Below are 25,136 nucleotides of genomic sequence, written 5' to 3'. Positions count from 1 at the left end.
ATTCAGTTCGAGTTTTGTAGTGAGTTTCCCTGTTGATGTTAAATTGCATCATACAATCACGAACACACGTTGAAATGTGTCTTGCTTCACTCTAGTTCCCTCACTAATTGTGGGTCTTTTTTCACTTATATGTGTTTTGGTAAGCTTCAAATATAATTCACAAGAATCCGTTATTTATAAGCCTCTTCTAGCCACTAGTGTCGGATTCACCATAAAGATTTTCGTCGGCCTTTCATGTATTCACACACAAAAACTACAGAGATCAATTGCATCTGCAGTTCAGATTTGTAACTCATGGAGGTGCACTTCACTGCGAAATGCAGTCTAGACGCCATCTTGAGGAGACCCCAAAGCTCCAAACTGGTGACAACAATCTCAGGCGCATCATAATGGGATTACTAACCTCAAAATAAAATCACCTCAAAACGTTTTGGGCTTCACACGACACCAGAAAGGAGGGAAGTCGCCCATACAAGAGCTCTGTTACAACACAGCGAAGACTACAGTTCATCTAAAGGCAACCTTGCCTGTAGCTAGATGGCCGGCTAGCTATCTATGCCAGCTGGTCTGTGCACCGCTCCGGACTGAACCGTGGCCTGCTTGGGAGGAAGGGTGGTGACGGCGCAAAATGCAATCCCGTTGATTTACAACGGAATCTCATTTGATTCAAAGACACTGCGAATCGGACAACGAACATGATAATGCACTTATAAATATTACGCTCTTAACTTCAAATCTAGTTGCCTGAAGGGTTAATTGCAAGCTTGCTTCATTGCAGTGCTGTCTTGCGTTGCCTAAATAGTCTAAGCAAGAGACATGTCATCCAACTGTACCAGCGTAGCGCCGGTGAGCGCGAGCAAAACGAAGACGAAAAAGAAACATTTTATAGGACAGAAAGTGAAGTTGTTCCGTGCAAGTGAGCCTATTCTCAGCGTTTTAATGTGGGGTGTCAACCATACGGTAAATATGTTTTGTTCATGTTCCCAAGTTAGCAAGTTGTTTGGTTTGTCCCTGCTGTTTTGATTTTACTGTTATATTAGTCTGGTCATTTTGCTAGCTGGCTAGCCAGCTGCCTCATCTATCAAGCCAACTTTGCAGCCCCATCCAATGTCGGTCTAATGCATGGATGAGAGCCAAGTACTTAGTCGTCTAATTCTTGGCAGAAATCTTTTAACTCCTCAGCTAAACCTGCACACCTTTCTGTCTGTCACGAATGTAAATTCAGGAAATTGTTCGCATTGATGTGCGAGACGCGTGCGTTTTGGATAGAGACACAGTCAGTTTGGATGCTGTTGACACCTAAAATCAAAATTCTTAAACGTACTATTCATTAACCATTGGGTACACAGGATGCAACACAGCCAACGAGTTGTAGTGAGAATAATACGAGATTTACTCCGTTCAGCAGCAAGTCGTGAGCTGAGCGGACGACTAGCTCAATGCAAGCAGCATTCGTTTTGTAGCGCAGGCTGAGAGGCAGCAGGGAGGGGTGTGACTGTGAGAGCAAGTTACAGTGAACCACAACTGCAGCCTGCTGTCTATTGTTTAAACGGCGTTACTGTGTAGCAGTCCAACGACTACATGGCGCACCACAATCTCGCATATGTAGCCTCATGCATACAGTATTTGGGGTAATGTAACACGACACTATTTAGCAATATCCTATTAATAGAGCGGCGCGTTCATATTTTGGCGGACCTCGCGGTATCCCAATATCATGTCAGAACGAAGAACGGCTTTGTGAGAATGTAAACCCGTGGGATGATAATGATGCTGGATTTAATCAACGGTACCTTTGCCTTGTGAAACCAGAAATCTTGACCCACCTACTCTCTCATCCCCCTGATTGACACATCTGGATCAATCTTCCAGATGGGAATATAATCCCTGAGTTTTACAGTTCAGGATTTCCGCAGGATTTGAATGCGCTTTGTTGATCCGCTGGTTGATGTGCGCGATTTGCGCACACACACACACATCGTTTTCATGTGATTTATGCAGTAATTCGTTCATGGTCTATTGTTTTACAGTTGTTGTTATTATTATGGGATTTCTCAAACCGTCTCACAAAACACCCATATGGCAATGATCCAGTTAATTATACCTGCTTTATTACCTGAATGTGAGACAGCACATTTACTCCTTATTTCTAATTTCTAAACTTGATATCAAACATCTCGTGCATCTGATACGAGTGTAAATTGAGAGCTAGAAATGACAGCCCGGGAAATATTTTTATTTTGCCCGGAATTTCCAGACCGTGGAAATAAAACATGACATTCTTTAAATCTATAAAACCGTACTTATTGACATTTCAATTAGCATGCTCAGTGGTGCATTCATGAATTTGTAATGATCACCCATGAGCAAGGTGAGTGTGTGCGTGCGTGTTTGACAGATATTATATTTAGGTGTGGGCGGTAGGAGGCCGATTCAGAAAGACTTCAAACGGCCTTTCTCCCTTCAAAGCTCTGGTCTCCTCGGTCAGTCATAACTAGATGAAAAGTATTTTTAATACCACCTGATTCTTGAAGCTGGAGCTCAGTGCAGGAGGCTGCTTCATATTAGCTGGGTGACAAGTACACCAAGTTCCAGCACTGATGCCGTTTCTTATTAGATTGTATTCATAGCTAAATTATCTGACTGGAAAATTGTCTTCAGCCTATATTATGGTGTGCACTTTTCTGCATTATATTTCTGGAGGACAGGAACCTTCACGGAATTGCTCCCCTCAAGATGTCTCCGATTATTTCCCCTCTGAGAGTTTTTAGTCTGCGGTTTTTAGGTTTGGTTGGTCACCGGTGCCGACCTGTGTCATTTCCCGTCAAACAGGCTGCACTAAGGATATATTGACGCAAAAACAACCCAATCCTTCTGAACCAGTCCCATTGATCATGATGTCACCATGTGCCAGGTTTGAGTGCAGAGAATCATTTGCGCGCTACTCCCTCACACCAGTGATAGAATCCATCGTGCTGTCTGGACCCTGAAGGGTTATCTCTTCGCTGTTGGGGTTTACGCCTGTAATAACACACACTGATACCGCTGTTGGAGGGTACGCCAGGTCTGCAACAGAATACCTTTCAGGCGTGTCGGACGAGAGCTGCAACAGATTGAGTCTGACAGCTGATTGGGTGTCTTGTCCCTTCAAGCGGTCTTTCAGAGAGCCCGGTGTAACATCAGTGTTTATCCAGCGTCATATGACCCACCCCGTCGAACGTCGCGCACACACAGGCAGCCTTTCCAACTCCCACCTACTCTCCAGGTTATCTTCCCCTACTTTCCCTCCATTTTTCACCCCAGACCCCGTCTCCTTGGCATCCTTATCTTCTGTTTGCTTTTGAAACATTCATTCACTTTCCCCCCTTCCTCCCTCCTTTCTTTCTACTGCCTTGTCTGGCCGTTTTCTTGTCATAAATCTATGAATAGACACCGCTCTGGGAGTCTGTCTGGTGGTCGACCGTCAGTGATGTGCTCCAGCAGATAAGAGGGGCCGGGATGATGAGCACAGACCTGGGAGGAATCACTGTCACTCTCCTTTGGTTGGGAGTTAATGATTGCCCCCGCTTGGTAAACACTCTCCGTGATCTACTTTGCAACGCGGGGCTTGGTCACGGCCGGGTGGATTAGCGAGTTCACCACCACCACCTCCTCCTCCACCACCCTCGGCTCGTTCTATTCTGATCTCTGTGCTGTTCCTCCTCCTCTCCCCTCTGTTTCAGATCAACGAGTTAAGCAACGTTCCTGTACCAGTCATGCTGATGCCGGATGATTTTAAAGCCTATAGTAAGATCAAAGTGGACAACCACCTATTTAACAAGTAGGTGTCCTCGGGGTGTTCCCACTGTCTCTTATCTAGTGATTACACCCACGTTAAAACAACCCCCCACCACCACCACCACCACCTTTTAACTCAAGACAACAGGCGATGGAGCAGTGCATAAATAAATGAATTCGGAATAGAAGATGTCGGACATTATTGTTCTGCTTATAAATAGTTACGGCTTTGTCAACCAAATGACCTCCTTTGTGTCTTTGAACCCAGTGTGATGCAGTATGTAATTAGTAATAAGCGAAGTCGTTTAAAGGAAGATGTGTCCTATCTTGTTTACGTGGGATGTCTTCTGCTGGCTTTGGTCTCTGTGGAGGTTGTTGACACTTAACTGAGCAGCTTTGCAATGCAAATCACCATCAGGACCATGCGCCTGTACTGGAGTGAACTGCCTCTATTTCCATCTCCTGGGTTACTCTCAGTAGATCCACCACAGAGACAGACCCTGTATTTGTTACCGAGGCTAACGCTCGCTCTCTCTCTCTCTCTCTGTCTCTCTCTGTGTCTCTCTCTGTCTCTCTCTCTCTCTCTCTCTCTCTCTCTCTCTGTGTCTCTCTGCGACACTTTTCATCCCTCCTAGAGAAAACCTGCCCAGTCGCTTTAAGTTCAAAGAGTACTGCCCAATGGTGTTCCGGAACCTGCGAGAGAGGTTCTGCATCGATGACCAGGACTACCAGGTAAGGCTCGCTAGGAGGGTGAAGGAGGAAGGGTAGAGGAGAGATCTATAACGCTAGTCCCGGGGGGATACTTGAGAAGAGGACAATGAAGCCAGAATTACTTGAAATTCATTATCAAGGGGCCAGATGAATAGGCGTATAATGAATTCATTATTTTCCGCTCGAAAGGAATTACATTAGATTTATTTTTAAAAGGCTTCTCGTCCGTAACAAAAGCCTGGCGAGGTCGAGCCGCCGCCTAGGTTTCACTGCCGGCCTCTGTGTTTACAGAACTCTCTGACGAGGAGCGCACCGCTGAACAGCGACTCCCAGGGTCGCTTCGGCAACCGCTTCCTGTCCAGCTACGATCACCGCTTCGTCATCAAGACGGTGTCGAGCGAGGACATCGCCGAGATGCACAACATCCTCAAGAAGTACCACCAGGTAGGGGGGGGGGGGGCGTCTCCTTCGCGGTTGCCGAGCGTCACACGGCAACCGAGATCCCTTCGATTGCAATGCAGCAAGTCCGATTCCTACATAACCTAGCGACCTAACCGTACTCTTGCCCCCTCCTCCGTGCACCGTCTGTCCCCAGTTCATAGTGGAGTGTCATGGCAGCACCCTTCTCCCCCAATTCCTGGGCATGTACCGGTTGACCGTGGACGGCGTGGAGACCTACATGGTGGTGACCCGGAACGTGTTCAGCCACCGGCTGACCGTGCACCGCAAGTACGACCTGAAGGTAGGCCCCGCGGAGCGCCTCGCGCGTCCGCACACCCCCGACTCTGGGCTGGCAGCAACCCACAGCAGCTCCCAGTTGTACTGATCTACCCAGATGAAAAGGCTGCCTCTAGTAGGAATAAAACATGAACCGTACAAACGAAAGAGGAGTTGCGAAGCCTGAAATGAAAGAAGGAGTACGATCTTGTGATTAGCTTTCGGGGGGAGTTTCTTGAGTTGAGACTCTTAAGACTCGGAGGTACCAAGGCTTAGGCCACCTCCCTAATGCCCTGGCAACAACACTGCACACGGTGCTGCAGCATCATGGCTCTTGGCTCCACATTCCCCTTTTTTCCATCATAACAAATGTCTGCCTGCCTGCCTCTCTCTCTTTCTCTCTCTTGTCTCTCTCTCCCTTCCAGGGAGAAAATAACTCAGCTTTCTAAATCCATGACAATTTTATAACGACGCTGTCAAGAGAAAGAGGAGTGAGTGAGCGAGGGAGAGAGAGACAGACAGAGAGAGAAAAGATTCGGCCAAAGCCTGGCGTTTTCAATGCTTTCTCTTACAATCTTTTGTATTTGTGTTTCTGTCCCTCTCCAGGGATCCACTGTCTCAAGAGAAGCCAGCGACAAAGAGAAGGTGCGTCCATGTTGATGAAAGGGCTGTGTTGGTATGACAACAGCAGCACAACAAATCCACAATGTTCTTAGAAGGATCCCCTTGTTAATCATTGCCATTGTTTTTTAAGTGTATATATTAGTATTTCAAATCGGTAATCCCAAGGATAGAATGCAGATTTCTGAAAGAACAGGGGATAGGCACACTTTGGTTTAGGAAGCTAATTAACTTGAATTTTCGATCCCCCTTTTTAGGCGAAGGAACTCCCAACCTTCAAAGACAACGACTTCCTGAACGAGGGCCAGAGGCTGCCGATAGGCGACGACAACAAGAAGTACTTCCTGGAGAAGTTAAAGCGCGACGTCGAGGTAGGGCCTGTCGCCAGCGTTTTCACACACCCGCTGCGTGCGTCGACTGCCTGTCGACACCGTCCCAACCCATTAACCCCCTCTTAGCCCGCGCTTACACACCTGCTAGGGCGCTAAGCCGTCTGATCTCTCGCCTGGGTTGTCCACTAGTTCCTGGCCACCCTGAAGATCATGGACTACAGCCTGTTGGTGGGGATCCATGACGTGGAGCGGGCGGAGCAGGAGGAGATGGAGGTGGAGGCCGGCGGGGAGGAGGAGGAGTACGAGAACGACGGCATGGGGGGGGCCCTCACCGGCTCCTTCGGAACCCCTCCCGACAGCCCCGGGAACCCGCTGAACTTCGGCGGGTTCTTCGGCCCCGGCGAGTTCGACCCCTCGGTGGACGTGTACGCCATCAAGAGCCATGACGGTAAGAGACGATCCCTGCATCGGCGTTGACTAAAGACGGGGATGTCGAGGCGAGGGGGGCGGGGGGTTGTCGCCGAGTGCAAAGCAACGACCCCCCCGCCCGTCACGGGGGCGTGGGAGGCGGCTGGCGTATTCACGTGTGTCCCCTCTTGTTGTAGGCGTCGTGAAGAAGGAGGTGTACTTCATGGCCATCATCGACATCCTAACGCACTACGACGCTAAGAAGAAAGCTGCGCACGCTGCCAAAACTGTGAAACACGGGGTGAGTGCCGAGGCCACGGAGATGGCTGGATCTAGCAACAGCAATACTGCCAAAATATACTGGATGTATTGAAAGCATCTTGAATACTTTTTTTTTTTTTTTCTCTCTCTTCCTTCTTTCCGCAGGCTGGGGCTGAGATCTCCACCGTAAACCCAGAGCAGTACTCCAAAAGATTCTTTGAGTTCATGTCCAACATCCTATCATAGAATCATCCCTCCTCCCCTCAGCCAACCACACCCTGTCATAGACCCATCGGCCCCGCCCCCTGTCCAACCTACAGCCCTGGCTTAGCCCCGCCCCCCACCCCTCCTGTCCAACCTACAGCCCTGGCTTAGCCCCGCCCCCTGTCCCCGCTGGTACCCTGTCAGCTTGGGGAAGGATAGACTGAAAGTAAGGATGCACAGAGATGAGGCTGTTACAATTGTCCCACAGAGAGGGGGTGTTGGACTCTTTCTGGAGAAAAAAAAAAAGCAATGTGCCCTCCCCCCCTACTACCCCAACCCCCTTTGCTTCCTCAGTCTGAATGTTCTACACAGGAAGCTTGTAGAACACAAACGAGTTTGGAATGGTATCTGAGAAGAGGAGAGCGGCCCCCCTCCCCTGCCACCTTGTATTCCTTCTCACGCCAGCACGGGAACTGTCTCACTAATGCCTTGAACGAGTGTGTCAGCTTCAGCAGTAAGAGTCTGTTAGTACCGTCTGTTTGGTTTCTGTTCATGTTGTTGTTGTTGTTGTTGTTGTTGTTTATTATTTTTTCAGACACACAAACACACAGACAAGACAAACACACACACACACACACACACGCTCTCCCTCCTTTTTTTCCGCACAGACGCAGATGAATGGTCAGATTGCATGAATCTCTAAAACTGTAGCCAGCAGGCTTTCAGACGCCACCTCCTGGACAACCAGGAGGACTACAACAAACTGAAATGTATTTGGACGTCCGTAGGAGGTAAATTAATATATAAGGGTTCATTAGGTAAATGAATGCAATATCAAAAATGCATGGCTAAAAATGTACATGGCTCCACCAGTTAGTCAAAACGTCAAACCACTGAACTTAGCATCTGAGCATTTTGACTAAAACATAAGTGTTTGAATGTTACGTTGCCATATTGTTTTGAAATCTTTTAAACGTTTTAACCATGAACTTGGTCGGTTAAAAGAAGAAAAAAAAATCACAAAAAAGGGGAATTCTAAAGCAAATACTTGTTTTATTACCATAAGAATAATTTTTATATCTTGTTTACATTAATGTAGCATTTGTGTTTGTATACAGTATTGTTTTGTTACCAACAGACATTAGAACAGAAAAGTTACTTGAAAATGATTCATTGCATATTAAAGGGAGTTTTATCTTGTGTTTTGGCATTGGCATGTCTTTGACTCGACTGGAAATACACACCAAAAGCATTCCGGGTATTGTAACACGTACTCATTTATTGAATAATGTCTCAATAAGAAAAGGAACAGTACAAGTTTCAGTTATTTATACAAAAAAAAAGTGTTGGTAGAGAACAGTGGATGAAGCAGCAGAGAGAGTTCTAGTCCATTCTGGCTTTCAGGGTGCGTGTTGTGATCTTGTCTTTCTCACTGCCAAACACAGAGATACAGCATTAGTACCCAGAACATGATGACTCACCCTTCACACATCCATAATGGTGAAAAGAGTGAAAAGTAACATCTTCCAGATATGACAACGTCTCATATCTGTTACACGGCAGTTTGGTGATGGACACTTCATTAAGGCATGACGAGGACCCCACACAGCAGGATGGGGAGAGAGAGAGAGACAGAGAGAGAGACACAGAGAGAGAGACACAGAGAGAGAGAGAGAGACACACAGAGAGACACAGAGAGAGAGACAGAGAGAGAGAAAGACACAGAGAGAGAGACACAGAGAGAGAGACACAGAGAGAGACAGAGAGAGACACAGAGAGAGACACATAGAGAGAGACACATAGAGAGAGAGACACAGAGAGAGAGAGACACAGAGAGAGGACTCACATGACATGAACGACGACTCCCATGCCCGACACTGCATCTCTGTCCACGGCGTTCAGCATGGCCTGGGAGATGGTCTCAAACAGGTCATCAGGCTCCTGCAGAGACACATTCATCAACGATGACATTCCCCCCCCTTGTCTTTCCCAATCCTTAATGTTCATCTGATGCCGGTCATACCATGACTGATGACCATCACGGTCACAGTTCTTCTGGGTTAAAGTGTCATTCTCAAAACACCTGCCACACTTCCACTCATACTTTCATGCTAAATTAGCCCTCTTTGGGATTACCAAAAGCATGTAGTGGAACTCTAGGTGCCGAGTGCATGTATGTGTGTGTCTTGCAGAGTAAGAATCAGGCCATGCAATACACACATTCACATCTTACCATATCTGGTTCCCATAGAGACTCACACATGCCGTACATCTGCTCTGAGCATGTGCCGCTCACAACAAAGTCCTCCGTCACCATGGGGCAGCCAATCAGGTCAAGGGAGCAGATGAATGGCTCAAAGGTCTTGGGGTCCAGACCCGCAATCACAGGCTCAATGTAGTATGGCCCAAACCTGGGGGCAGGGGGAAAACAGGCCTTTGATTGGACCATCTCTGTAAAACTGACCAGTTGACTGTTTTATGTGGAACGTGACATGCTGGCTAGTTCTAGACTAGTCTAGTTCTAGACTAAAAACGTTTTCAGTGGAGATCTTCATTTGATTTCTCTCTTACTTTAGGACTAGGCTTAATATCCATCTGGGAAACTGGGCCTGTGTGTGTGACGTGATCTTTGTGGACTCACCTCTTCTCGTAAAGCAGGTTGGAGACCATGGACATGAAGGTCTTCGGCTTGATCTGACGACCCTCCTTCAGCTCATACAGGTTCAGTCTGAACTTCAGCCTTTGGGATCTAAGGAGGGGAAACATGGAGGGCAAGTTCTTCATAGGCTTTGGTGACCATTTGAATGGACTTGTTAATCACAATACGTGAAAGGTTGATTTTAGGGGCCTTGTGTGGGGAGGAGAGTGAACCCAGACTGAGAGAACTCACACTGTCTGTACATCAGTGGCCAGACCTGCCAGGCCGATGTAGAGTCTGTCTCCCATAGGGAAGATCTTCTGAAAGTCTGTGGTGACCATCTGAGCTTGCACACCAAATCTCCTGTCCGCTGCCACCGCCACGCACTGCTTCCCTCGCATCGCCATGACGGCGCCTCCGTTATAAGACATAATAGACTGCATAGTCGGAAGAAAAATGAGGTTAGCAATCGTGACTAAGTACTTTTACCTTAATATTATCACTCACTGAAACATAATTATAGGAGGTACACGCCATACAAGACTTAGAGTACACATGTTTAACTGAACAGGTGCACCAATGAATTCGATTCCCTTTTACAAACTTCCACCACATAATTTAATTAATATACGCTATCTGGCTAGCATTAGCTAGCTAGCTAATGTTAACAACTAGAATCAGTGAGGGAGCTTGTGGGGGATGTACTAGAACGGAATGAGATCAAGGTTTCTAGCTAGAAATAATTTCAAGAGGCAATGTATTACTAAGCTAACCCCCTGGACTGGAGGTGGTTTGGCTCACTTTTGTGTCCAAAAAGATGACTACAGTCAGTAGTTAGCTAGTAGCTAGCTAGCTACAGTAACGAGCTGGCTAACTGCTTAGCCTGACAGTTTAAAAGTAACTTTTGCATTCGAATGAGTAATTTACGCATTATTTCTACAATGAATAAATTGGATGTTGCCAATATGATCTTACCATTCTGAAAACGTTAATGTGTCCTCCCAATCCTTTGAATTAACTCGTTTATCGTTGTTTTGAATTACTGCCGATAGCAATCCCACAGTGACTACACGATTTGAGGCTACAGAAATCAGTCAACCTTGCTGTCTCAGACGCGGCTCCTTGCTAAACAGTGATTGGTTAGGTAAAAAGGTTCCTGGCAGCACCCCTGAATATGACTGGCTTTCGTAAACGATGGGCGTAAAAGAGCAACGTGGTTGGTTGCACCGTGCTGAAGTGAAACAAAACCATTTACTTCCAGTTTCTCAATGCTGGTGAAAGTAACTGATACAACTTAGGTTTGGACGAAATCCCCAAAGAAAAATATTAATTTCAGAACTTGTTTTATTCAGGTATATATATTTCTTTTTACAGCATTATACACTGAAACGCCTTTAAAAACCATTTACAAAAAAGGGTTTGTGACAAAAAAAGACGAACATTGGTGGGAAAACATTATACTTAACAATATCAGATAATGTAAGTTGCCGGAAATAACAGTGTAACTTGCTGGTGGTCAGTGACTTTGTGATTTGGTCATTACAGATCCTTTGCATGACAGTGACACAGTTTCTGACTGACATACTTTATCGAAGGCCTGAGAGTGAATATGAGGTTTTTCTGCAGACTCTCCTTGTATTCACATTAAAACCACACAACCGGTATCTACATTGCAGTGTGGTCGATTTCTAGAAAAATCTGTATCCACGCTCTCGGAAATTCTATCCCATTCCGTTTTCTTTCCTGTTCTGGTCCTCATCTCCTCATGAAGTTCTTCTCCAGGGAAGCCGTGGTCCTCTGTATGGAGTGGATGTTCCTCTTCACTCTGTCTTCCACGGACGAGGTGGCAGCACTCTCCAGCTTCATGTTGCTGCAGAACGAAAAGAGCAGCATTTAGATGACCTGGATGAGTGCGCTACGAACCGTGTGAGCGAGTAAGAGAGAGCGTCACTTACTGGATGAAGCCGGCGGAGCGGCCATGTTTTCCAAACTGCTCCCTCTCCTTCTCCTGTTCGTCTTGCTGTTTGTAACTGCGGACGTTGTTCTCCCTTTCCTCCTCTCTCTGCTTGGCAAACTCGATCATCTGCTGCCTCTTCTTTTCAAGTTCTTCTGCAGAGAGGCGCCTTGGGGGGAAAACAACCAAACGAACAAGATAAAAGACCCTCAGATTGGATTCTTCCACCAGTTGCCATCCACTCTCTCCCATGCCTTGCATAGGGTTGCATTGGTCTGAACATCCGCCACATCAATTATTTTGAATATTTGAATGGATTTGAGGGATAAATTGACTGACACGGGGAAAGTCCCGGGTGATATCAATCTTTAGTCACAGGTGGTGCTGTGTCGGCGTCCTTACTTAGAGCCGTGGTTACTCTGATGTCTGTGGTGGTGATTCCTCTGTGGGCTTGGGGCTTTGCGCTGAAACTTCTTGTCCTCTCTGTGGGAGGAGTGACCGTTGTCCCTGTCTGTCCTTTGGGGCGACCGAGAGTGACTCCTCTCCTGGGAACGGTGCCTGGAGTGGTTGGGAGGACCAGAGGCCTGGTGATGCCTACCGGCTGGATGCTAGTGGGAGGGATGAGGTCATAGTGAGGAGACTGATACTGAGGGTAAGGGCTGGTAGGCTGTTGAGTTGCTAAGATTGTGCTGCAGTTACAGTGTACATGAAGATATTGTTAGTATTTTGACAACAATATTTTCGATTCTGAGAGACTCTCACCAGGAGCCCATAGCCAGGGATGTGGTGGGAGCGTGATTTGGTTCCTGAAGACTCCTCTTTTGAAGACCTAAGAGAGAATGCAAATCACATGATCAGACGCCAAATAAAGGAACATGACAATACTACTGTAGGTCATTAGGAAAAAGAAAACAAAAACGTACTTGTGTTCTTTGTCCTCCTCGTCAGAGCTTGAGCTCCTCCTGTGCTTCTTCTCCTTCCGTCTCTCTTTCTTCTCCTTCTTCTCCCTCTTCTCCTTCTTGTCCTTCTTCCTCTTCTTCTTCTTGTCTTTCTTTTCCAGGTTCTGTCTCAGCTGCGAGAGGGAATCGCCATTTAGACTGACAATTTACCACGGAGCCAGATGTGACCAAATGAGACAATTTCTTTCTTACCATTTCTTTGATTTTCTTCATTTTCACAGGGTTGGTCAAGACCTCCCTCTTTTTCTCCTCCTCTCGTTTCCTTCAACATAGAAAGTGTTTTGCATTTAAAAAAAAGACTGACAGTAAATGATAAAGGTGACATTAGTATTTATAGTATAGTATAAATATATACGTGAGAGAACAATGGTTGTGCTCGCCGAAGGCGTGATCACACCCAATAACCGCACAGCAACACTAAATATGGAACAGCACACAGTCGATGATTTACCTGATTTCGAACAGGGGGTCCTCTCTGATCTTGGCAGCCAGGTCCAGGTTGGAGGCAGTGGTTGAGGGGTTGAATATGGAGCCGGGCAGGAGGCCGGTCTGGGCAGACGGGCCATGCTCTTGCTCCTCATACTGCTCAGTAATCTGCTTGTCGATGGGGCGGCCCATCAGGTACTCGTCACGAGAGACCTGCCCACCCGGGCCTTGGTACATCCAGTCCAGCCGGTCATCTTTCTTCCTGGGGGGAAAACACAGTCCATTGTTTATTGTTAGAACAACAAGTGCACAGTATTGAGTTGGTATCTGGTGTAATTGTTCCACCAAGTCAAGTGAGACATACTTGAGAGCTCCTGTCTCCTGAGCGAATTTCGTTATTTCTTCTCGAGCTCGCTCTTCCTTCAGTTCCTTCTGCAGCTCCTCGATCTTCTTTCTCTCTGCTTCGTGTTTTTGTTCGGCTTTCCAAACCCGTTCTATGTTTTTCATAGTCTGGGGATGCCAGCTCTTTTTCAAATTCTACCAGAGATAAGAAAAATTATTATGCGATGTACATTATCAGCATAGCAGTAAAAATGTAGGTATAGATTTCGATAATATATATATAGGCTATTATCGAACGCCGTTCGACGAACGGTCCTGTCCAAATAGTATACACATTATAAACATTGGGTGGAGACAATCATTTATGAACTAGCTTATTGGTGTATACAATATAAACTGCATGTACAACTGAGTTATGTACAGGTTTAACGAGCTGGCTTCTGTATTCTCATAAAAACAAACGGAGTATCGATGTTTGTCATTTCGGCTAGCAAGCGAGCATATTAGATAATACTTACGAGGTCACCTCCTCCCATCTTTACAACGGCTGTCTTTTTATTCAGACAAAGAAATCAAGTAAGAATAAGTGACTATTTTTCAACGTCTAAATAACCGTTAACAACGTTTCAAGCGAATTATCAAACATATAACCCAACAATGTTTTTAGCAAATGCGACTTGTGTCCATGGTCTTGTCTTTCCGGTGTTTGTTGACTCGTTTTCCGGTCGAGGCGTTCCACTCAGATTGTTGTTCGACCCCAGCTCTACTATTTGGTTTGTGTTCCACATGCAGTCACTACCGTGCTGATTATTTAGCAAGAGCAAACTGGACAAAAAGGACTACAATAAAATGTGTGCAATGTTATTGATTGAACCATTAGGTATTGGACTTCTTACAAGGCATGCACTGGCCTTCGGAGATTGCAGAAGGCATTCTTCTGAATGGTGTGCGTCTCTGGTGTGCTTCCATCTCCCAAATTCTGGGAGCTTAAAGTAAAAGTAGAATTAGGAGTCCTTTAGTGAAGGCTACCATACTGTGGTGTGTGGATGTTTGTGTGCTGAGGACCTGCAATTGCAGTTGGTGTCCTCTGGCTTTGAAGAAGAGACATCTGTTTTCTGAGAATAAGTGCTCTAGATAATGTTATACTATTACTTGTGTCCTCACTGAGACAGTATACCTCAGGTTGGAAATGTATATTTGATTATATTTGTTTGGTTCTCCGATATTCCTAAACTAATCTCCTTGAATTATCTTTGTCATCATCCATTTCCTTCCCCCAAAATGGCTTACCTTGTTACAGAGATACTGAGGATTGTGTGATCAGTGTGACCTGATGATTCAAAAAATACCTTCACGATGTAAATACTCCTCTTCCACACAAAAAGCTGAGATTGCAGTACATACAACACATCCAAATCTGGTAATACAGAGTGAACGTAAGAGACACATTAGTTATATGGTCTGTTTATTTTTCATTTCAGCAGAAACATTACAAGAAATGAACCATCCAACAGAAATTAAATTATTCCGGCAAAAACTTAATCTTATTACAGACAATTATCTCTGCTACCACATTTACCTACATCAATGAAGTATCTCAAAATCTTTTAACTGTCTTCAAAATAGTCCTATTGACCAATATCGAAAGAACATTATCTATAGTAATAGGTAAAAGTAAAATATTAGTAATATAATGAATTGTCTCTCTTTCCTTTAATTTACTACAAAAAGGCAACTTTGCACATTAAATGCTTAACGAAGATGTGTTTTTGTAGTACACAAACACCTAGAAATTACAATAGTAGCCTAAAAGGGTCTATGACCATCAAAATGCTCACTAACAGTTCATAAAACTAGCTTTGAACAATTATGAACATTTGAGTGACACAATTAACTGAAGTGTTTCTTCTATGAATATTCTTCTTTTCTTTCTTCTTTTTTTTTGAAAACAAATCGTAGTCTGTTTCCTGGTGGATGTTAATGTTGAGCTTGTAAGTTTCTTTATATTTCTAAATGTATAAAGCTAACCCAACAACCTACAGCCCAAATAACCCGGCCTTTTTATTAAATTATTAAATGTTCTTGTGCAGCTCGTGAAAGAAACAAATGATAGCCCTCCTACAGAGGACAAGGCGTCAACAATAGTCAGAATGTTCTGTAACAGTCACTGCCTGCTGCAGATATAAGTGGTGGCTGCACGACATTGAGAGGCTAGTGCTTCAGTCACAATGGGAGATAAATGGACAATTACATTGTACTTCCAAACAGTGACACATAGGTTCCACTGTGCGGTGAACCAGTTATCTTTTGGAAATGGCTCTCACTGCTTATCAAGTGCCTTACTATTTGATCTCCTGCCGTCACTGGGGAACCTCAATCATTGTTTGAGTCCCCAACACAGCGCATCCATATCTAAATTCTTGTGGTGCTTGCTGTGCGTCTTTATTCAGCAACACAAAGTACATAACACCATGGTATGTGTACACACTTACAGTGTCTAAGCTTCCAGTGTTTCACATACAGTAGTAGGCTGCAACATTAAAGGTTGAAAGGAATGACCAAAGATGAGAACGTACACACAGACAACACTCCCGACTGTGGTGAGGCTCTTCCTTTGCTCTTCCCAAAGTTGATTTGCAAAATGGACAAAAAGGTATTTGGGCCCTCTTGGGGCCTTTCGTGCCTTAAAGTAGCTAGAAGTGGTTTTATTGTAAACACATTGGAAAACCACATTCAGTCTAACTCCTTCCCCAAGTCTTTTTGGATGGAATAATGGTAGCAGCCATAAAACACCTAGCAGCAATGTTTGGTTCTGGTCTGGTTCGGATGGATGGAGTACCTTCAAACAAGTCACTTGACAGATTGTCTTCTGTTGGTGCTGTGTTGATGTGGTGATGTGTTATTGCTTTGGGCTGTTGCGTCGGCTGAATGATGTCACTACCCACTCTCTCACTAACAATAAGTGACACTCTTTATTCAGAAGACAGGTGGATTTATTGCATGAAACCTAATGCATCTAGGAAACCCCCAAAAAACTATTGTCTAGGTAATTTCTTTTCACTAGAACATCACTATACCTTTGTCTCTGATAAAGGGATAACAGTAGCCTACTGCATTCGGATGCGTTCCATAGAGGAAGTGACACAGTTAGCTGGATTGCCCAGCCAGTGTGGGGTCAGTCTCACATTTGACTTTGAGTGGCGCCTCCGAACCTTCGGGGGCGCCGCCGTGAGACGGGGTTTGAGGTGGAGGTGTATCGAAGCCCCCCTTCTCCATCCTTCCCTCGCCATTCGCCCTCTCCTCCCCCGGCCCGGTCACGGCCTCGTGCGTGCGCATGTGCTTGGCCAGGTGGTCGTTGCGCATGAAGACGCGCGGACACAGGGCGCAGCTGAACTTCTTGGCGCCCGTGTGCGTCTGCAGGTGGCGCTGCAGCTCGTCGGAGCGGGTGAAGCGCTTGCCGCAGAAGAGCCAGTTGCAGACGAAGGGCCGGTCTCCGCTGTGCCAGCGCAAGTGGGCCTTCAGGTGGGAGGTCTTGGCGTAGGCTTTGCCGCATCCCGGAATGTGACAGTTGTGCATGTGCTTCCTCCGCCCGTCGTCCGTGCTCTGGCCCAGCTGCTCGGCGTGGACGCAGTTGGGGCACCGGCACACCGCCTGACCAGAGCCCCGGGAGGCGGAGCGACGCTGAGGCTTGGGCCGGACCGAGGCGGCGCCCTCCTGCGGTTCCTCCAGGGAGTACTGGTCGGGCTGCATCATCTCCGGGCCCAGCGGCTCCATCTTGAAGGCGTCCTGGGGGTAGAGGTGAGCCGAGTGGGAGGCCGGGGCCAGCTGGGCCTGGGGCAACGTGCACAGTTGGGGCTCGGAGCCGTACGGCCCCAGGGAAGACTGCAGGCCCATGGAGCTCCCGGGGCCCACGGCCTGCAGGCCCACACCCTGCCCCGCCTGCAAGTCCATCCAGCTCCCTGCCCCGGTGTGGAGGTCCCACCAGGATGGGACGTTCATTTCTTCTGAGCTGCCACCAGAGGGAGCTGTCCTTAACCATGGCTCATAGGGGTGGGCCATGAGAACAGCTGTTCTGTCAGTGGGAGGATGGAAAGAAAGGTTGAGGTGGAAGGAGGGTCGGTGGTTTCAGGGATGAGCTGGTCTTTTGGTTCACAAGGTAGGGCAAAGTTGACTACAACATGGCAGGGTGGAGATGTTGAAGGGTCTCTTTCAGGATGACAGAGCTGTTGACAAAAGAAATGAGACATTAGTAATCGAATTATGACATTGCCATGAAATCATCGCAAATGTTACTCAAACGGCTTTATTTCTAAACAAAACTGCTGAATCCATGTCTTTCGTGTGCAGTCACTTCAACCTGGATGGGGGGAGAGTAACAAACACGAAACATGCAAACACTTGAACCCAAATCCTCCAACCACATGTAAACACCCCCCCCCCCCGACAGTCCCGCCTCCCTGTCGCCATGGCCACCGCAGTTCTCACGCTGCGTGGTCGGGGAAAGAAAAAAGACAGAGATGGAGAAGGAGAAAGAGAAAGAGCGAGTAAGCCGGTGAAAGAGGAGAGAAAGAGAGAGAGAGAGAGAGAGAGAGAGAGAGAGAGAGAGAGAGAGAGAGAGAGAGAGAGAGAGAGAGAGAGAGAGAGAGAGAGAGAGAGAGAGGAAAGAGGGAGAGAGACGTGTCCAGACAGAAACCTGCCACATGCATTTCTCTGCCAGGTACTTCCCATGGAGGACAGTCAAAGACAAGAGCTAAGAAAACAACTTCATCGTGCAGAGCAGGACTGAGCTAAATACTAGAGGTAGGTGGGAGGGAAAGGGGGGGGGGGGGGGGGAAGGAAGGAGGAGGGCAAGAGAGAGAGAGAGAGAGAGAGAGAGAGGTGTTGACAGCAGTGGAGGAGCGGTGAAGGAAGAAGATCCAGGGAGGTAATGGCTGCAGGCCAAAGTCTATTTGTACGTCTCGGAGGTTGCTGAAGACGAAGCCTGGCAGACAGACGAACCAGTTTTTTTTTTATGAATCACACATGATTTACAACAACATCCCTGGAGGCCAGTGACAAAAAGAGAGCAGTAAAGTAACCCCGCCCCCTCCCCACTGGCAGCAGGAAGCATCAATAGTTTCAGACTGACGGCAGTCAGTAGCTCGAGAGCTGGAGTCCAACAATAACAGCAGAACAATTACTTTAGCCATATAATTATGGGAGCACGCTCTAAAATAGCATCCTCTGCTCAATATGCTGCAGTACGCACTACCAAATGGACCATAACGGAATTACACACACCCCACACAAGGGGCTGTCATGGAATATTTACGGTTGATTCTACCTACAGTACATATTTGTGCATCCAGAGGTTAAGACCTAACTTGTACACATAGCTTATTTCACAACACAGAAGTGGTTCTAAGAATGTTGTAGCCCAATACGATCTTTTGCCCAGCAATTATCTTTACTGCAGGAAACAGTACAGCAGTCCCTGAGTCAAAGAGTCTGGTCTCTTAAGTCCTTCAGATCTATGGTTGTGATACCATCGCCTATCTGAGAGGGCAAACTAGACCAACCGCAAAGGTCGCCCAAAGACACCAGAGGTCAAGCTTCAATGGAAGATGTTCAGACCATGCTGTTGGTCTTGTCTGGTGCCTTCAAAGCTAGATAATCCAAGGACACCCCCCCCCTTCCCTGCCCCATCCCCACCCCGCACACACATTGCCCCATACTCCCATCTTTTCAATTGATCTCAATTTGTTGAGTCAAAACAGACAAGACCAAAGAGTGATAATTTGAGCTGTCCTCATTCCCAGCTCTCTCTCTCAAACACTGCGAGGAGATGCTACTCCAGTCGTCATGAAATCGTAAAAAGGATTAGTTTGGAATTTGGTAATTAAAGGTTGGAGTGTTAAAGGTCAATTTAACACTCCAACACACATTTTTCACACTCCCCCTGGAGCCGGCAAGTGCGGTGCTCGCTCTGTAATTTTTGGGGAATGCCAAAGACAGACACACGGCGAGAGAAGGGTCTCCTTCCCTCTCTCTCTCTCTTTCTCACTCTCTCTCTCTCTCTCTCTGTCTCTCTATCTTTCTCTCAGACAGGAGATAAACAAACAGCAGAGTGCTACTCCTTCATTCACAAAAGGTGCTGCAACCTTCTGAGGATCCTCAGGGAAACAGCTGGCAAGGGGGCCCCAGGCAGGCGTACAAGGAGGAGGAGGAGGAAGGGGGGAGGTAGAGGGGGGAGGCAGAGGGGGGACGAGGGGGGACAGAGCGACGACAGGGCCCGGGTCGTAAAACCTGCCCGACCAAGACCCAGCACAGGCCCCAGTTTACAAGTCTAATGCAGACAGGAGCCTCCAGGAGGGCAAAGCATCATGGGAGAATTCCAGCAGACAAACGTTTCAGATGAAGTGAGAAAGCTACGAGTGTGTATCATAGTCCAAGCTTAATCATTCATTTGAATAATTTCATTTCCTTCAAACAGATGATCTGTAGGCCCTTGTAATCGGTTGTCGCAGAGCTGTTTGACTGACAGATGTGTGACATGGTCTTTTGGGATTTGACTTTAGTTCACCGTTGTAGGAACACGTTACAGTCCTATCAGGTTGGCATGTAATAGCAATACGACCATATAACTCTAAAGCTGAAAATAAATAGCGTACTGTGTATACTAGGTGAGAACCTTCTGACGTAGGATATAGCGTCTGGGATAAGTCAGTGGGTAGAATGGAGGCCACTGAGGCCTGTTAACTACAGTGTAGCATTTACATCATTAGGAAACTAGAATGATCCGGTCAGTTAGCCTCATTTCCTTTTGTGTCTCTCAAACGCTTCGGACCCACTTAAATAGGGGTCATTTAAGTGGAGACCCATACAAACACTCCAAATGGCTGATCGGATAACTTATAAAACCAAAAATATTTTTTTGAACTGCGTATGCCAAATCAAATTTCATTAACATGACTTGGATGGGGAGGGTTATGGTTAGGTAAGGAGGATATCCTAAATTGTGCTTCCCTTTTATTAATTCAGTTTATCTTAAATGTTTTGGGATTCAAGCGTTGATTTTCATTTCTGAAATGTTTCATTTTTATACTTACTTTTTATTACCATTACCAACCTTTGAAACTGCATTGATTCAACCTGTCGATCCAATAAATTAATATTATTGTGTTTAACATGTAGGCCTATATTATTAGGTCACTTGCCATATAGCCTATAATAAACTATTATCATTTTAAAACATATATATATAAATCTATACAATATAGCAGCAGCATTTGTGTACTTTTTTATTCATATAATTATATCATTATGTTTAGTTCTAACTTGTTTAAAATAAGTTTTGCCTCTTACACATTGACTTCCTACTGACAAAGTTCCAGTAGTTGCAATGATTGCAAATGTCACCATGATAGACCCGCTTCAGTTAATAGGACGCTACTTTAATTGTTCAACCTTTATACATACAGTAGAAACAATGAGTTGATGGTTACCTGTTGCGCCGCAGTTATCTCGCAATGCGATGAGGATGCGTTACTTTTAAAGAGTCTACTCCCACGAAAGTCAACGATCACAGCCGCTGAGGTCAGTTGTATTTTCTCCACAAAAAACTCTGTGAAACAAGGAAAGTATCCTCAGGCGTCACAACGCCTCGTCCATCTCCAAACCGACAAAGCGGGACAATGTTTTCGTGCACAAGCAAACGCTACAGTCACTAGAGACTAAGTTTATGATAGCCTATGTATCTTGTCTTTTCCAAGCTCCACCTTCTTTTGGTGTGTCTGTCCTTTGAAGATCGGCTTGCGCGGCGGGAGGTAGAGCAGTCTTCATGTCTCATTTGCAGTGACTGGGAAATTGAGAATAGTAACTATGTGACTAACATGTAAAATATGACAGATGAACTCAGTTTACACGTTTTTAAATGTGCTTGTGTAACGCTTTCACATGTAAACACATACAAGTTTCTGCCTCAGCGAACCATGCTCAAATGCATAGTTTTACTGAGTTTAGATCAATCGTGACACAAGTAGCGTCCTTGGTAATTGTACTATAATGTCACTTGCTATGTGGGAACAAATTATGTCCTGTGCATGTTTCAATGTTCTGGATTTCAACCCCTTCAAACCTGACCACACAGAGAGCTGTACACCAATCAAAGTGGCATGTTGACATATCGTTTATGTTGTTGATGAATTCCATATGCATTTATATCTTCTGTGAAGTATATTTCATTCAAAATCAATCAAACTCCTCCAGACAGGGAACAATGTCACAGAGAGGGGTCAGACAAATGTGAAGATAGTCAAGAAAAAGCGTTATCTTTTCCTTTCTCAAACTGATGTTGTACAACGCACAGATGTCACACAGAAGCACATAAGAGGACATAGGAGTTTATCAGTCTCTTTCTATGCAAGGTTTCCCCCCCCTTGCTCAGTTAATTCCTTTCCTGTCACAGCATGTTGGTGGAGCGACTTCAAATACACTGACAAACAGAGACCACAGACAGGCCGTCGGGAAGCCGGTCGCTGCCATCTCCTCTCTTCTTCTCCACGCCTCCCCTTCTCCTGAAGCAGCAGTTTTTAAATGCTGAGTTTAAACTGATAACAACCATCCGTTCTTATGTAAACAGTTGGCCTACAGTAAATCAGCTCTTCGAATTATCGAGAAAAGTAAGAGGGTGATATTGTCACAGATCCTTTATTTGCCGTGAAGTGGTGGACAAAGTGTCAAATAAAATCAGGGGGGGGGGGGGGGGGGGCTGGTCCAACCTAACCTTTGCTGTGTGAATTAATCCAGCGCCAATGTTTATAAAATAACGTTATAAAATAACATGACAACATAATACAATTTGAAAACAAAAAAACAGAGTTTTTCAGGGGAACTAACTTCTCTACTTTCCAAACATGTATCTAAAACACCACTTAAATGATATTATCAAATAGAAAGGGTTTAAACCTGTATGTGTTCTCTGTTTCATTATGTTTCAGCACAGAGCAGCTACAGTATACACACACAGTGCGGGGAAGACCACACACAGCCTAAATGATGTTTACCAATGTCTTTCAATAGTCATGCATATTTCCTTGTGGATGAAAATGCCACTGATTCAAAAAGAGACTGTTTAATAACATTTAATTACAGTGCATTTAGGTCAATTACAAGAGGGTCTTACAAATTCTGCTTGTGTTTTAAATCTGTTTAGACGGCATGTTTGACAGTTCTTTTCAGAGTGTGCGTCTTTAAAGTTTTTGTATGTCTTAATCGTTTGCTCATGTTTGTGGTTTTTTCATATCAAACAATCACGCCCAACTGACAATGAAAACGTTATCAACTTTGATGCAACTATTTCAGAAACGATACACAGAATGTCGACTTGTCAAAGTGGTTTACCTCAAGTTCAACCAACTGTCAGACTACACCAGCAGGGAGAAGCTAGGTATTGGGGTTAGGCGATGGCAACAACCTCCCTGTAAATTGTTGCATTCGTTGTAGATGCACAGTCATGCTGGCGGTCCCAACCTCCATTTTAACTGCAGGACACCCCATAATTTCAAACCCTAAATCTTTCAGCTGTGGTCTGGGTGCCAGGGCCAACCAGACCCATCCCAGATTGCCCACCCCCCTCGCCCCACAATGTCCCTGATGTTCCACTGTACATGTCAGTACCGTGTAAATCTGTTCACACATCTGTCCTGAGGCACAACTCAAACTGTGAAACTGTCTTGGACACAACACACAGACAGTTCCAGTATTATCCTCACGTCATTATGTCAAAAATGTTACACTCTTAAACATTCAGACACTAACTCTGGGTGTGGTGATAATGTCAGTGCAAACTGAGATGGGCTTCTTATCATAACACATGAATGTTCGTCACTCTCTTGAGACATCCATTGCTTTGTTGCTATCAAAAATAAAACAGATCATCCACGATCACGGTGCTTGATTAAGACTAACGAAACTCTACATTTCGTAAGTGTTCACATAGGCAGTTTCCTTCAATGTCTATTTTGCCCATGGCTTCTTTCCTAACCATAGTGCAGGGTTTATCCTAGTCCCACGGGAACTGTAATAGTCTCCCAGACCAACCCTGTGCCAACGTGCACGCTTCCAGAGAGATAGGCCAGGTAAAGCCCCACTTCCCTTCAGGGGGGGGTAACATCCAAACAGAGTTAAACCGTGAGCACACAGTCGTCTAAGTCCACTTCCTTATCCTGGCTGATAATTCTGGATCCTGGAGGAGGGACCGGCCCACAAGTTCTGTGAGCAACTCTGAGACCTTTTTTTTCTTCTTCACACACACACACACACACACACACATACACACATACACACAGACAGACACTCACTCACCACCACAGCTCTCACACACACCCCACCCCCCTCCTTCCCCCTCTCCTACCTCCCCTTTCAAGTTCAAACCCAGTCATTTCTGCAAGCTGCACTTTGATTGTACCAAACACCTGTATTTTCGGAGAGAGACTTCCTCGCTAGCCCCCGCCCCCCATCTTTGATAGTTAAACAGCGGTGGCGCCGTCATTACCGTCTATGCGACTGATGCCGCCCCTGCCTCTCCTCCCACCTCCCACGACCGCCTTTCAACCGGAACTTTAATTGCTCAGCTAGAATATGGCGGGCTCCATTTTTCCCCACGTAACTCTGTTCAGAAGCTGTTGTCTCTTTTCGATGAACAGGACTTCTCTTTTGGTCACACAAGATAGCCGTAAAAATTTGAGCTTTAAAATGTGATTGAAATGGTGTGTCAGGAGTTGAGCTGTAAATTTCCTTGTTAACTGACTGGATTATGAGTTTCTTCCTCAACATAAGGAAAATGTAGGGTGGGTTTAGTGCAGAAATGCTGTAAGATTGATTACCTTGTCTTAGGCTTTATGAATGGTCTATTCTAGACTGAGATGGTGAGCCATACACACACTAGCACACACTCGCCCCCAACCTCCACGCAAACACACACACACAAGCAAGGAAAACACAACACACACCGACACACCCTCACTCCCCCTCTAGTAATAATACCAGGCTTTATTAGCTGGCCTCTCATCCCTGCCATCCTGTCTTCCCCCAGATTAATATCTTCTCCGCTCACTACCAGCTGTTTCCGTCCCAGAACACCCCTCATCTTCCTGGCCCCTGGTTCAGGTAGCAGCAGGAGAGGCCTGTCTGTCTCTCTCTCCAGGAGAGGCCTGTCTGTCTCTCTCTCCAGGTGAGGCCTGTCTGTCTCTCTCTCCAGGAAAGGCCTGGCCTCGCAGTCTGTCTGTCTCTCTCTCCAGGAAAGGCCTGGCCTCCAAGTTTGACCGTCTTTCTCTGTCTCTGGGAGAGACGGGAAAGCAGCTAACAGCAGTTTAGCTAGATAGCCTACTCACTTCATTCGTGGAACAGTTAAGTAGGCCATTGTAGGTCAGGAGCAAACTGAAATGGAAGAAGTTAGGAACCTCACCTTTTTTAAGGGTGGTCAGGTAGCTGAGCGGTTAGAGAATCGGGCTAGTAAACAGGTTGGTTTGATTCACGGCTGTGTCAAATGATGTTGTGTCCTTGGGCAAGGCACTTCACCCTACTTGCCTCGGGGGGAATGTCCCTGTACTTACTGTAAGTCACTATGGATAAGATAATTTTTTAGCATTATCTTATAATGCAAAAGAAAATGACTAAAAGGGTATTTGTAATACAGTATGTCTCATGTAATAAAGAAGAAACCTTATTGGTTTTCATATATGAAGATTGTTTTGGTAGTGATTTCCCCGAGTTAACCTTATAATTACGTGTTACGTACACAACGT

At 45.8% G+C, this 25,136-nt stretch overlaps 5 protein-coding genes across 5 annotated transcripts in view; 2 read left to right on the top strand and 3 right to left on the bottom strand.

The window, feature by feature from the left end:
* Nucleotides 1-25,136, top strand: part of LOC134008452 (eukaryotic translation initiation factor 3 subunit A-like) — a 100,896-nt gene that overhangs the window by 58,267 nt on the left and 17,493 nt on the right. The gene's annotated exons all lie outside the window — the stretch shown is intronic.
* Nucleotides 319-8,233, top strand: LOC134008436 (phosphatidylinositol 5-phosphate 4-kinase type-2 beta). The gene is made up of 10 exons (XM_062447818.1): nt 319-960; nt 3,723-3,820; nt 4,413-4,509; nt 4,780-4,932; nt 5,084-5,230; nt 5,812-5,850; nt 6,084-6,197; nt 6,348-6,606; nt 6,764-6,867; nt 6,993-8,233. Exons 1-10 carry the CDS (start codon nt 817-819, stop codon nt 7,071-7,073), a joined length of 1,236 nt encoding a protein of 411 aa, XP_062303802.1. The 5' UTR covers nt 319-816; the 3' UTR covers nt 7,074-8,233.
* Nucleotides 8,284-10,804, bottom strand: psmb3 (proteasome 20S subunit beta 3). The gene is made up of 6 exons (XM_062447820.1): nt 10,645-10,804; nt 9,922-10,106; nt 9,673-9,780; nt 9,265-9,442; nt 8,878-8,972; nt 8,284-8,463 (listed from the first exon to the last, which is right to left on the bottom strand). The coding sequence occupies exons 1-6, from the start codon at nt 10,645-10,647 to the stop codon at nt 8,415-8,417; spliced, it is 618 nt and encodes a 205-aa protein (XP_062303804.1). The 5' UTR covers nt 10,648-10,804; the 3' UTR covers nt 8,284-8,414.
* Nucleotides 10,996-14,109, bottom strand: cwc25 (CWC25 spliceosome associated protein homolog). The gene is made up of 9 exons (XM_062447819.1): nt 13,869-14,109; nt 13,373-13,545; nt 13,034-13,270; nt 12,775-12,844; nt 12,547-12,695; nt 12,386-12,452; nt 12,026-12,231; nt 11,625-11,792; nt 10,996-11,539 (listed from the first exon to the last, which is right to left on the bottom strand). The coding sequence occupies exons 1-9, from the start codon at nt 13,884-13,886 to the stop codon at nt 11,425-11,427; spliced, it is 1,203 nt and encodes a 400-aa protein (XP_062303803.1). The 5' UTR covers nt 13,887-14,109; the 3' UTR covers nt 10,996-11,424.
* Nucleotides 15,241-21,067, bottom strand: sp6 (Sp6 transcription factor). Its single transcript, XM_062448612.1, has 2 exons — nt 20,835-21,067; nt 15,241-17,573 (listed from the first exon to the last, which is right to left on the bottom strand). The coding sequence occupies exon 2, from the start codon at nt 17,407-17,409 to the stop codon at nt 16,498-16,500; it is 912 nt and encodes a 303-aa protein (XP_062304596.1). The 5' UTR covers nt 17,410-17,573; nt 20,835-21,067; the 3' UTR covers nt 15,241-16,497.

The sequence above is a fragment of the Osmerus eperlanus genome, chromosome 22, assembly GCF_963692335.1.
Source record: "Osmerus eperlanus chromosome 22, fOsmEpe2.1, whole genome shotgun sequence".
Taxonomy (NCBI): Eukaryota; Metazoa; Chordata; class Actinopteri; order Osmeriformes; family Osmeridae; genus Osmerus; species Osmerus eperlanus.
The sequence above is the reverse complement of the archived record's forward strand: the minus strand, read 5'-3'. Positions and strand labels throughout refer to the sequence as shown.

Bases quoted from the DNA above. Each gene is read 5' to 3' on its own strand.
- LOC134008436 (XM_062447818.1), top strand. From the start codon at position 817: ATGTCATCCAACTGTACCAGCGTAGCGCCGGTGAGCGCGAGCAAAACG. The intron at 961-3,722 runs GTAAATATGTTT...CCTCTGTTTCAG, and splicing joins TGTGGGGTGTCAACCATACG to ATCAACGAGTTAAGCAACGT. The intron at 6,868-6,992 runs GTGAGTGCCGAG...TTCTTTCCGCAG, and splicing joins CCAAAACTGTGAAACACGGG to GCTGGGGCTGAGATCTCCAC.
- psmb3 (XM_062447820.1), bottom strand. The intron at 9,443-9,672 runs GTGAGTCCACAA...CCCTGCCCCCAG, and splicing joins AACCTGCTTTACGAGAAGAG to GTTTGGGCCATACTACATTG. The intron at 8,973-9,264 runs GTAAGATGTGAA...GTGTCTCTGCAG, and splicing joins CTCTATGGGAACCAGATATG to GAGCCTGATGACCTGTTTGA.
- cwc25 (XM_062447819.1), bottom strand. The intron at 12,845-13,033 runs GTAAATCATCGA...TCTATGTTGAAG, and splicing joins GACCCCCTGTTCGAAATCAG to GAAACGAGAGGAGGAGAAAA. The intron at 12,696-12,774 runs GTAAGAAAGAAA...TCCCTCTCGCAG, and splicing joins TGAAGAAAATCAAAGAAATG to CTGAGACAGAACCTGGAAAA.
- sp6 (XM_062448612.1), bottom strand. From the start codon at position 17,409: ATGGCCCACCCCTATGAGCCATGGTTAAGGACAGCTCCCTCTGGTGGC.